This window comes from Lepidothrix coronata, unplaced genomic scaffold (genome assembly GCF_001604755.1).
Source record: "Lepidothrix coronata isolate B3197 unplaced genomic scaffold, Lepidothrix_coronata-1.0 Scaffold85, whole genome shotgun sequence".
Taxonomy (NCBI): Eukaryota; Metazoa; Chordata; class Aves; order Passeriformes; family Pipridae; genus Lepidothrix; species Lepidothrix coronata.
Genome location: NW_016690265.1, coordinates 3,364,628 through 3,377,942, shown reverse-complemented (window position 1 = coordinate 3,377,942; position 13,315 = coordinate 3,364,628). Strand labels below are relative to the sequence as shown.

Below are 13,315 nucleotides of genomic sequence, written 5' to 3'. Positions count from 1 at the left end.
AGGTCTAAAAAAAAATCTCTTGCTGCAAAACCTATTTACAGTTTACCTCAACATTTCTAAAGTTTTTTCAAAATAATCATCTCTACATTCATGTTCTCCCTTCATATGTATACTGTGGTTTAAGTGTTTGAAGCATAACATCAATATTAGTGTGTGTTTACAGTTCACATTATTTATGAAAATAAAGGTTTATGGGGTTGGGTTTTTTCCTCAACACAAAGAAGTGGACAAACATACCAACTAGGCTATAACTGAGTTAACACAAAACGCTTGACTGACTTCAGCTACACTTAAATAGAAAGAATATGATGAATCAAAGTTGAGAAGAGGCTGTATACAGAGAACATTGTCATTCTACAGAACCTCCCCCAATCAAAGTTGTCATGGTCTGAACTTCCAGTTAGTCTCTAAAATAAGCTTTGTATGTTTGTTCTGGAAAACTTATACTAGAAGAGTTTGTGGAACAAAATTCTCTGTTTGAAAGAAGTTTCAGGTTTTAGAACTTTATCAGTAACATCACAGGTGTCTACGATGTAGTTTCACTTTCATACCTATGACAAACACACCGACTTTCAGATATAACAGGACATACAAACATTTTTATTTCTCCAAAGTATAATCCGAAGGAGCCCTGTAGAGATAGCTGAAAGAGCTGTAGAAGTTGCTGCCACCAAGTACTTGCTGCTCATCCTTGGCTGGAATTTGAATTCCCCTGCAGCCAACAGAAAACATGGAAATAGTTCCATATCCACTTCTGTGCAGAAGTCTGCTGGGTAAGTTTAAATCCTTGTCAGTATTCCACTTTTGCACTGGAATAGATTAGGAACTCTTCCATTTCATTACCAGGCCCAAATTGTGTGGGCAGCAGCAAACTGTTGGGGCAGAAACTTCCAGGGCCATTTCAGCTATATCTCACAGACAACTTCAGACTATTCCTTTTCAAACCGAGGAATTGGACACACAGATATGGAAACACATAAGGTGACTTTCACAGTCTGTCTCAAAGGGGGAGTGCACTTTACCATGAGATCTGCAACTACCTGGAATTTCATGAAATTCAGAACTAAAGAAACCAACATTTCAACTGAAAAAGCCTGCTTTTTTTAAAAAAAAAAAAAAGCAAAACCAACAAAAGCCTCAGTAAACAAAGATGCAAGAGTGAAGCAAAGCACAAAAGCAGGTCAGAGTATGGAATGATACTTACTATGGTAACAGGTACTCTTTAGCATATCCATCTCCTGTTTGTAACGCAGCCACAAGAAGAAAAAAGCACAAGTAGAGAATCTATGCATTCATCACAGCCATTGTGTTACGTTAGAAGAATGGTTGCAACCATTCTTGTAGAAAACGGAATGAGATGAAGTAGTGAATGGCAGACTAACAGACAGGTGATATATACAATGTACAAGGTAAAGGAAACAAGACAATAATTGGATTACACCCATTCGAGATTGTCATTTTATCCTTTTTCGAGGAAATTGTTGACTTTAGAGGCCCTGCTCTCATTTTAGTTAAAACTACGACATAAGGTGAGCAAATAATCAAATTTAGATTAAAACTGAGTCGGAAAAAATATTTACAGAGGTGTAATCCAAGTACAATAATGTTTAAGAAATGTGCAATCAGTGAAGATTTACCAAAGCATGTAGATATATGTCTGGTTCACCATCAGACACTATTTCATTTCGTAAGAGCAATTCTCTCTCACAATAAATGTACAAAAGGTAAATCAGTTGAGAAACACCAAGAGATGACAAGGCAATTCTGAAGAGATGAAAATTTGTCTTTATATTAATGCACACTTCTTTATTATTGTAAACATAACTCCTGTTACAGTTCAGTGGAGTATACTTTAGGTAGTAGAACAATGAAATACAAGTAATAATTTACTGTTATTAGATACTAGTTCATGTACTTTCATGCGTCAGTCACTAAGGATGCAGTTACTGGTTTCCCCTGGCCCCCAAATCAGAAGAACATACCTTCCTCTATTTTAATGGGTGTGCTGGGAGGAGTGCGAGCTGAAGTGTGATCAGGGGGGCTTCTCTCTTTCTGTGGCCTGCCATCTTCTGAAGGCTCTGCAGGTGTGGGCAAAGAGAAATTAAAAAGGCAAACAAAACCTCTCAGTATGTGAGAAAACAAGTGTCTGTTTGCTCCATGCACTCAAGATACCAATCCATTTTTCTGAATCAAAATTCTGCCAGGATATTATATAATACCAAAACAAGCAAAAGAAAACTAAGTGACAGTTTGATACTAACAAAACTGTTCAAGTCACAGTTTTGCTCTGTAGCTTTTTTGGGGGCTATGGTTTTTTTTCAATAAGAGGGCATGAATAGTGTCATTGTTTATGAATTGATTTATCACATTGTTCTAAAGAAAACTTGTGAGGAAAAACCACAAGGAAGATATAAACAAATACGGGGAGGGGATATGCTATCAGGCCTGCACAAGATAATGTTCTTTTGGTTGCTTTGTATTGCTAAAACTCTGAGTAAACAAAACTGCGTCCCGAAAGAAAAGAAGACTGCACAGATAATCAGAAAAACATGCAGTAATTATATGATTCCAAACAGATTTCACAGTGGTTTGAGTATTAGTTATTAGTAAGAGGATCCCCCTTGCTTCCAGCTTTAAACAGCCCTAGATCCAAAGGAAAACATTAACAGAGCACACCATATATCAGGAACAACATTAAAACGTTGTTCCATACAGTTCACCTACACAATTAAAAGTGAAATCAGTCCCACAGATGAGAGTCAACTGACAGAATCTCCAAATGGTGTAGGTAAAGAGGTTGTTCCCTGGATTGCAAGCGCAGCTGTACCACGTTAGTAATACCTGAGGCCTCAGCCAAAAGGTCAGGATCGGACCTCAGTGCTTTGATCACTGCAGTATGAAATTCCTTATGGGAGGACTTCTGCCCATCTGGTTCTTCTCCATTTAGATGTGGGATGACTTGCTGCGTGGTCTGACAAGAAACCCATGCAGCAGCAAACTGAGTGTTATCTAAAGATTTAGACAGCGATGATACGCCACGATCCTGTAAAGTCTTCGTATCTGTTCCTTGAAAGGTGTTTGATCTGCCTTTCAAATCCAGAGATTTTTTATGTGACGTGTTTTGCTCACTGATGGTCTGATTTCTAAGCACTGTACTCTGTTCCCCAGCTGGTGTCTGTCTCAGTAACACAGTCTCTCCATATTCTGACACCTTATCTAAGAAGGATGTGGCATTGTTACTGAGAGAATAAAGGTACGCAGTTAAACAGGCATGACAGGAGAGCATCCCGCCCCACACAACCCCGCACTTCATGAACCCAACCCATACAATGGCTCCTACATTGCTATCCCAAAAAAACAGGTGCAGGGAACACGCAAGAGAAGGAGCACCTCTGGTTCCTGCATCACTCGAATCCAAAACCTCACAACAGATGAGTGTTGTAAGTACCATCCCTTAAAATTATACAGAAGTAAAGCAGTAGAGGCACCTCAGATGCAGCAACGACCTCTTTTTACAGCACATCTGTTGTAATTCTACGGTAATTTAAAAAGTCTGTTTTAGGGCAAGTGCCCAAGATGTTCCATTTCCAAGCAGCAATCAAATGTTATTCCATACCTTCCCCATTCAATGGATTCCTCAAATCCACAAATTTCAGTGAGTTAGAAACCTGCAGTGTTGCTGCTATAAAGCACCACCAGTTCCCTGCACTAGCCCAGCTCCAGAGCCAGGTGAAACAAAGCGGAACAATCTGCAACACTTTGCAGTACCAAAACATTTTTTTTACTTAAGTTTCAAGCTTTCAATTTCCTAATAGGAACAGTAACTGGCCCTACTGTCTAGTTGATCTACTAGGATAATCTTAGAATGAGATCGATACATTTTACAGAACACACCGTTAACACTTAGATCACACATTCCATCTCCAACACGCTTTTCAAATCTCTAATTCACACTGGTAAAACTGAAACACACAAAAGCTGGATAATTTATCCATGGCCTTTGCAGATAACCCACCTTCAAATGAGTAATATAGTTGTTGTTATTATAGCCTATAGCAGAAAAAAAATCCACACAGAGAAACCAACCTTCTGGTCCCTTCTGCTTTCTTTCTACTTCTTTGCGATATTCTTCCAGTTCTCGATCAGTGAGTTTGTTGAAGGGATTTGGTCCTGTTGTGCTCACTATGACTTTTGGTTGATACTCTTTCTCAATTATTGCCTTTGATGCAGTCACCAGTTCTCCCTGGCAAAAGAAAATTAAGGTACATCTGCAATCAAGCTATAACTTGCAGAACCCTGAGAAGTACAGAGGTTACAAAGCAACCAAAAACAAAACAAAGAGATCATCTGAAAAATGCTACTTTTTTCTCTTAAATTAAAAAAAAAGCTATTACAGATTTTTTTTTAATTTAATTTACAGCAGGTTAATATAAAGGAGAAAACAGGTCTCCACCAGGGAATATCCACCATTAAGGAGTAAATCAAACAGCAGCCAAACAGTCCAGCTGAATTATATATGAAGTCACAAAAGTATATCAAGTTTCTTTTTCTCTCATGTTTCTCATAAAGAAACATGATATCAGGCCAACCTGCATGGCAGTCTGGGCACAGAATACTTGTAAAAGGTCACAGGACTCAGCTTACAGGTATTCTGTTTGTGATTTGTTTTATTGTTTTGTCTTTTATAATTATTATTATTATTATTGTTTTGCTTTAGGTTTGTGTTTTGTTTTGTATTTTTTTAATGATGGAAAAGCCATTTCTAGCAGCTACTACATAACACCGAACAGATGTTATAGTAAAAAGCCATCTTGTATGTGTTCTGTATACGCCAGATTAACAGTTTATTACAAGCCATTTTTAAGTAATTAAGGTTAACTGTAATCTTATACAAGTTAGCATATTTACATCTATAACATTTGTCATATAAGCCAGATAAAAAGTTATACAAATAAAAATATAACATTAGCAATTCTAAGTACATTAAGTTCCACTGGACAAAAGCAGCTGCATCAGATTCTCTAATGTTTTTAGTTTTTCTTCTCTAACCATATAGTGAAGATTAAAGCCATTGGTTTTTCATTGTCTTGGGTATGGAAGATGCTTGCCTGGAGATAGCTGCTCTTATCTCTCAAGTGACTTGTCTAAGCATTTGTTTTTTTCCATTGGATATACAGAACTCTACTGACACTAGTCTGGAAATGTGGCCTGTGCCCTGTATCACAGTGATTCCCAAACTGTCTTCATTGTTGAAAAGAGGTATTTGAATTCTGTTACCAAACAGGTATGGAGTTACTGACTGATTCAGGTCATCTCCATATTCAAATGTTATTTGTACCAATATTTAAAGAAAGCATTAAAAAGCACAGTTCAAAAATACGCAGTGCCTGAACAAAGAGACAAACATTCCATTCCATGCCCATACTTCATGGACAAGCATAGGATCTTCACTGCAAAACTGATGAAATCAGTGTTGTTTTGGATGCCGAGAGCTGCTTTGGAAAAGTTGTCAGCACCAAGGAGCTGACAGACAAGAATGTCCACATGTTATGAGGACAAGAGCAGTCAGATACTTCTGAAAGCCTCAGGAGAGATCTCCAGAAATCTGGTCTAGAGCAATCCAGGGAGGTAAGAACAGCTGGTTGTTAGAATCTCTGCTACTCCTCAGGAAGCAAACACCAGCCAGAAGTACCAAAGAAGGAACGGCATAACAAGTCTCCAGTGTAAGACCCTGAAAGGAACTGCAGGAGAGACACATCTCAAACATTACAGATCATTCTGTTTCTCCATAAAATAAGAGGAAACTTCATCTTATATGCAGAATGTCAGTAGAATGTCAAAATCTCAATGAAATATTGATTTGATACTCACAGCTTTGCTTACATGATAACACAGAAAAAGATCACAGAAACATCCATCTTTGTACAAATCTTAATTGTTTTGTAGAAAATATAAAACACCCCTAAAACTAAAGGTCCCAGCTTTTAATGATGGCAAAAAACTGGTGCCCATGGCAATTTTGTATTTCCCTCTCTAACTTTGCCCACCCTTCAGATTAAGGATGTAGATTTAACTGAAACTCAGCAGTGAATAACAGGACTTTGTAAAGCACTGACCTCAGGTAGAGTTTCTAGACTTTTCTGGGATTACAGAAGTCAACAGAGGAAAAAGACACACAGTACCCACTGGTATCCCTGGAATGTTTAAGAATCTTTGAACACTGCAAGTTAAATCCAGAATGCCTGGGTAGAACAACTTATAATGGAACAGAATGTTAGTGAATGCCTGTTGATTTAACGATGGCAAACAGCAAGAGAGGCAGTTAGCAGCAAGATGCCTTGTGCACTGGCATAATATGCTCTCCTCCTCAGGGAGTACCTTTGTTAACTACTGGGAATAAAAGTAGCAAATCAAGCTTATCGCATTTACTAGATTAAAAAAACCAAACCAAACCAAACTGAAACCCCCACAAAAAACACCCACGATCAATGCAAGCAGTATTTGTACTTGCTGAGTAGCTTTGACCCAAGAGAAGCATTATTGAAAAGATCAGAGGCAAGGACAGTAAGTGAATTACATATTATTAAGAAAAAGCACTTTTGGTTTTTGAATCATAAAAGCAGAAAAATTACACAAGAGACGAGAAAGGCAAACTTTTCATCTGCTAAAAGCTGATTGCAGATTAACACATCCAGTTTCACTCAGTATCAGTAATATGGAAGCGGTTCACAGGCCACTAATGAAAATTATACCACTCACTCAGAGGCACTGAGTGATACGTTGGTAAGCTCTGCAACATGATTACTCTAAAATGTGTACAAATCAAAGAAGCAGAGATATTTTACTTCACAGAATAGGCCACAAAGCAGCATTCCAAGAATTCACATAAAAATATACTACACAAAATGAAATATGGGACAGAAAGAAAACAAGTATAAATAACTAAAAAGACAGTACAGGACATATTTTAAATTTTCAAATGTGACACTAAAATAGACACGATTTTGCAGAGCTATTAACCTGTCTGTGCCACTTGGAGATTCCTACGAAAGTTCAGGAAAATTGAACAAGAAAATTGGTCTGGAATTACTTCCAGTAATAAAGAGCTTGTAGAGAGAGAATAAATTCCCATAAAAAGACTCCCATTCTGTTTCAACACAAGATAACATGAAAAAAACTAATGTTATAGTGATTTCATCTGGATTATGCTGATACGAGTATTATTTTGATGATGATTCTAACAGTATTTTGATGACTATTTGAAGTCTGATTGCATATGTAAGCACCTGAATATCAACAGTATTTTCTCCACTGGAAACACTGCAGGATAGATTACATTAAAGAATGGAATGTATTCTCACTGAAAAATTTTTGTAGGGGCATACACTCCCATAAAGATCCAAAGGGAAAGTAATTTATAGCTAATAATACACAATACAGCTTCATATTAAACATGGAGCTCATATTTCCTACATGGAAATTTTAGATAATCATGTAATTTTGCAACCTCTCCACCAAATCGTGCTTTTACAGAAAAATTCAAACCTGAGCGTTATTTAACAGGCAAGCACCTCACCCTGTTCTCAGGGAAAAATATGACCAAAACTGGCACCTCCTACACGCCAATTCTTCTCTCAATCAGACAGTAGGTTCATAATAGTTGTCCTAAAAGAATCTGACGTTCATGCAGTGCCTTTATCCAAAACCCCAACATTTCTGAAGTACTGTTCATGTAAAAGTTGCCACTCAAACCCAGTGGGGTTCTCTGGGGCAGAATTGAGAGGCTCTTCAGGAAGAACAAAGCCACAGAATTTCCATTCTAAAGGAAGAGACACGAAATGGGTGAATTCCTTTCTACTGAAAATTCTTGAAAATTCATGTGAATTTATTTTATTTTAGATCAGACTACAGGATGGTCATTGGTACAAACAACCAACATTCCCTCTTGTTCAGCTGAGACTGCAGCAGAAGCTTGGTTAACCTAAACGGGAATAAAATTACACGATGCACAAGGAGGTTGTGTTGCAACATGGCCAGGACTTCTCAGAATATGGACAAAGCAAGTGACAAGGCAAAATGGAGAATTCACTGCTGCAGCCATAGGCACGGGAGACTCAAAGCAGTACATGCACAGTGTACACAAACAGGGATTTTTCCATCCGAAATAGTGTGTTTGATTAGCACTTGATATAAAGCTCAATGTCAACTGAAAACATAATACATTCTAAGTGTTACTGCAATTAGAGAAACTTTTTATTTGAACCGTAACTGAGAGTCAAAGAATTTGTCAACTGAGAACTTGTAATTATCTGGTACCTAAAAGTCTGTAAGTCCTTGATGTACAGGACTCAAAAGTTTCATTGAAATTTTCAGGTGAGGTTTATGTGGGCATCATAAGATCACTCACACCTCCTTTGTTCCACAATACATGACTAGTTTTCGGCAGAATCTTTCTAGGTGGTTTTTTTTGTTGCCATTGTTTGGTTCATTGGGTTTTCTGGTTTGGGTTTTTTTGGAGGGGGTTATTTGTTTGGGTTTTGTTTTTTACCCCCAAATGGGAAACTATTAAGCATTCAGGTGACAATCTATATTAAAATAAAGTCTACGAAAAAGACCACTTCTATTTCATAATTACTCCTGTAATTTACATTGTGATCTAATTTTACACAGTATTTCAGGCAGAAAGCACTTTCACGACACCACAAAAATGGAAACAAATAATTTGGACATCTAAACCCTAACATGATACTACTAGGCAAAATCATATAACCAACAGACCATTTGTTGGTTCTTTGCCATCTACAAAAACGCAGGTAACTATCTGAACAGTTTTATAGAAAAGTGATGCCATTGTTTGAAAATAATACTTGAAATACGTTACTGATGAAAGAAACTGCCTGTGTTGTGATAACCTATGGATGACTATAAAAAATAATTTTTCACTTTGAAGGTATTATTAAGCAGAGAATAAGAGGCAAGCACTGCCTGGAAGAATTTGGCTTTATTTTATTTTTCATCTTAAATTTGGAAATGGCATTTTATTATTTTTCCTTTCACAATATGCACAAAACAAACTGCAATCTGAAAAAGATCATTATTAAATTCTCAGTATGATCCAAGTATCTATAACACAAACTGGCTCATTACACTAGAAAGTGTTATAAAACCATGAGGTTTTCAACAGTGGTGTAATTCAAAGTATTCTGTTTTTTTTCCATGGGAAAGCTATTCTGATAAGGTGTTAGGCATGACCTAAAACCAAGATTGAAGAGTCTTTTAGATAAAATACTGGAGCAGCGGAGGCACTGATGCTTATTTACACACTGTGCTTCCATGTTAGATCACCTCTAGAAACATCTTTGAAATTGGGGAAAGAAACACAGTGGAGGACACGTTGTTTGCAGTGTGCAGCTGCTCCTGTTCAGTCAGCCCTGAGGACTGACCCCATCATCCCCACATCTCTTGAATTTATTCTGTATTTCATGTATATTATGTAAGCACAAGCATGATTAGAAGTTTGAAAACCAATCGATTTTGGAAGTGTGGGGCATTACTTAGCAACTCTAGCAGATAACTGGAGGAAGTTCTAAGGAAGCCAGATGTCTAGCAATGTGGGATCAAGAGTTGACAGTGCCTGTCAGTATAACACACACTGGTATCCTTGGAATTACACTGATGTAATCAGGCTGAGACTAAGCTAACTCTAAATTGATCTCAAATTAGAGTAATTCAACACTAACAGCATGCACAAAGAAACCCACTATATGCAGCACCTTAACATCAAAAGTGTTTCCTCACCAGCTTCTACAAATAAAAAAGATCAAAATCCTTAAAAGACACTTTAACAGGGTAAAGTAACTGTTTTTACCATTGCATATACATAATTTTGAGATCCATCTATTTTCATCTTTTTTCTTCTCTAGCCAAGTCATTAGCTAACAGAGGGAAAAGGTCAGGGTAAGGAGAGGTTAAATGAAGGGTGAACAACAGTATTTAGAGCAGTATGACAGGGCAGTACCTTTCTAACAGACAGAGATTTAGCGGGACTAAAGGCCTGCTCTGTGAGATCGAGCCCTTCAATAGATTCCGTACAGTCTGAGAGGGGAGCATCCTGCAACAGTAAATTGAGTAAACAGAGCAAACCGAGCCCGGGCTTGAAAACATCAACCGAAAGCATTGTGAGCCTTGCTAAAACATGCAAAGAAACAGTAACTGGTAGATGAAATTGCAAATGACAATGAATTGACATGCACACAATATGACACCCAGCATGAATAATGATATGGTCATGACAAGACTTGTCAAACTTTAAAAAGTATATCAGAAAATACTTATCTGGGGCAGTTAAAGCACTCACATATATAAAGCTTTAAAGTTAGTCAGCTATACAGTGTAACTGTACGGCTCTCATTCTTACTTTACTTTGAGCTATGATTTATAGTCTTTCGTATATCCAGATATACTGCTTTTAAGTTTTATTGATGTCTAACAGATTTTTTCCCAAACTGCTCTTCAAATAAAATATTATGAAGCATGAAAAACCATATTTAACATGAAACACTACTGCCCCACAGTGAGCCTGCTGTGCCCAGTATTAATACTTCAAAATACATGAACTCAGAAAACAAAGTTGTCACAAAGCCCAATATTTTTGAACAAGAATCTAACCCATACAAAAAAGCCTTCTGAATTTCATGCATTACATTCAGCAAAAAAAAACCAAAAAGCATCCTCCACAGGCATGCTTGGGCTACATGGCTGAAGCCTCTACATTTCTGACCCTGAGCACTCTCGCAAAGACAACGGTGTTACCTCTAAGACTTACCTTATAAACAGTTACTTTCTGCCAATTAGAGAATAATTTCATAGTGATATGTTAGGTGAAAGCAGAGGATATCGTAGATTAAGCTAACAGTTTTAGGAATTTTATACTCTCACCTGTACAAGGCTCCTGTCCACAACTACCCCAGAAAGAACCTGTGATTGAGGGCCCGCAGTTTTAATATCTTGCAAATTTTGCTCTCGGATCTGTAAAGGAAAGCAGCAGAACACAGTCCCATGAACAACAGAGAAAAGTTGACCACATTTTTGTATTTGAAAAAGGGGTGAGTGAACCTGCCGACAGGCTGCAAACCAGTGTTGAGTGCCCTGGTCCTACACATCAAATGAAGTTGAGCTCATTAACACCACTTGAAGGCAAGTGTTCAGGTTCCTGGCTGTTCCATCACATTTCTCAGAATTTAGTTTTTAAGTACCACAGCAGGTGTTGTCCTTTGCTTTTTAGTACTAGCTCATGGTATAACTCTACAGAGCATGTAACAGACAACTCCAGTTTGTGAAAAGTGAGCAGAGCAGAGAAGCACAGAGGTCATACTTGTATAAGTCTATTGTACCTGACCAGTCAGTTACAGGTTTCTGCCATCAGCCACTAGTCACTGATATTACACCACAGTTATCATCTTCCTATAGAACTTACTGTGAAACACTGCACAACATTCCATTTTTGGATCTAGTCAGGACCGTATTCTCAAAAGGGCATGTAAATAATTTCTCTGTGAGAACTCCAGAGTGTCATTTTATGCAAATGCATCCCCTCTTTTATTGCATCCTAAATACTTCTCAGTTCTTTCCATACAGAAGATGGGAAGAGAAACTGGATCTTTAAACCCAGGTAATTTAAATTAGATATCCTACAGTGGCAGAGAATTCATAACAACTGACTTGAAATTTATTTCTAAAATATTCTAGTTCTTGTTCCAAGATAAATGCAGAAAAGCATGCATCCCAAAAGACCTCTACTTTACAACTAAAAAGGGCATTCAATTTATTAAAAAAACCCCACATGCATACAAATATACAAATAAGACAGACTATTAATACTTGGCATTTCAGAAAGCTTGGACATCATGAACCATTTGTATTTATTTCTAATTTACTACCCTTCTCATCACTGGCAAAGCATAAAATTTGAAGTCTTACTTCTCTTAGTCATCTCATTCAAATTTTTAATAAAACAATATTTGTGTTTCAAACACCAAGAAACTGCTTGGAAATTTCACCAGAATTCTGATTTCAAGTGATTATTATTATTTTACAGTGCCAAGTCAAGAAAAGCATAAGCTCTGTCAGCCATATACAAATTATTTTAGAACAAATCAGTATTCCTGCTGGTATCCCTGCACACAGCCCTTCCTGTGACATAATGTTCACTCCCATGTTCCATATGTCCATCAGTTAAAGGCAGCAAAACAATTCAGAACAAGTTAAGTATTAACAAGATACTAGGGCATATTTTATACTTCAAAGGAAATAAATTGAAAAACCTCAGTGCATTCAGTGCTTTCCTGTTGGTAAATGGTGACAAGAAGACCTGAAATTTGAAAACTGGAAAATTACCTGCAAGCTCATTTCAAAAAGATTAACATGCAGTTCTGAAGGCAAAAAAAAATGACTGCAACAATCACAGCATATTAAAATACATTAAAACATGGAGAGAGATCCACAGACTACTTTGTCTGGGCCACAATTTCAACTGGTGAAACCAAAGAAGAAAACAGGTCATTAATGTAAAGCTATGATCTCGGGGAACAGAATTACTACCATGAACTCAGGGCTGGTTGTTTCAGAGGCACCCAGCAACCGGTCTAAGAAAAAGGAAAGTCTTCATGTTGCGGACAGAAATATCAACTTTTTCCAAGATTAGTTCAGAACACTTAGGAACTGTTTCACTATTTAGATATAAAGGGACAGGACAATACCAGAACTATGTTACTGAACTCCCAAAATTTCACTATAGCCAAGTAAGTTAGTTCATTACAAATACACAACTTAATTGTAGCAATGACCAAAACCAAAGTTATTTTACTTCTATTACAAACCTTGTTCCTCATTTCTTGGACCTCCTTCGGGTTGGTGTTCAATGGAACAAACAGGTTAGGGACAGCAGAGGTGGCAGTTCTATGTCCATCCTCTTTAGTCCACTGTAACATCAAGAATAGTTGCAGAGTCAGAACTGCTGTAATGGTTATGGACACTCAGAGCAGCAAATTCACATCACAGTTGATCATGCATTATACAGAGCAGAGAACTGAACCAATGATTGCATTCTTCTAGTTGTTCCTAATGGTTGCTTTCTTCACCAGTAATATAAACTGTACCTTCAGATACATTTCTAGAGATCAGAATTATTCTATTAAGTCAAGCAAGTAACAACAACAACAATTAGAAAGCCAGTTAACTTGCAAATAACTGCCACCAAAACTATGCTGTTACTACAGCTACGTGCAATTCAGAGATCAAAGGGTTTTTCAGCTGT

At 37.3% G+C, this 13,315-nt stretch overlaps 1 protein-coding gene across 15 annotated transcripts in view; it reads right to left on the bottom strand.

The window, feature by feature from the left end:
- The window catches only part of ADD1 (adducin 1), a 63,618-nt gene that overhangs the window by 4,686 nt on the left and 45,617 nt on the right, over positions 1-13,315 (bottom strand). For 2 of the 15 annotated variants that reach the window (XM_017820702.1, XM_017820704.1), the window contains exons 11-17: positions 12,879-12,980; positions 10,939-11,028; positions 10,826-10,843; positions 10,019-10,111; positions 4,087-4,243; positions 2,842-3,216; positions 1,983-2,078 (exon numbers count right to left, since the gene is read on the bottom strand). In XM_017820702.1, coding sequence (XP_017676191.1) covers positions 1,983-2,078; positions 2,842-3,216; positions 4,087-4,243; positions 10,019-10,111; positions 10,826-10,843; positions 10,939-11,028; positions 12,879-12,980 — 931 coding nt within the window. Of the gene's footprint in view, positions 1-1,203; positions 1,239-1,982; positions 2,079-2,841; positions 3,217-4,086; positions 4,244-10,018; positions 10,112-10,825; positions 10,844-10,938; positions 11,029-12,878; positions 12,981-13,315 lie in introns of those variants that run through there. The other 13 variants (XM_017820703.1, XM_017820705.1, XM_017820706.1 and 10 more) reach the window with 10 other exon arrangements.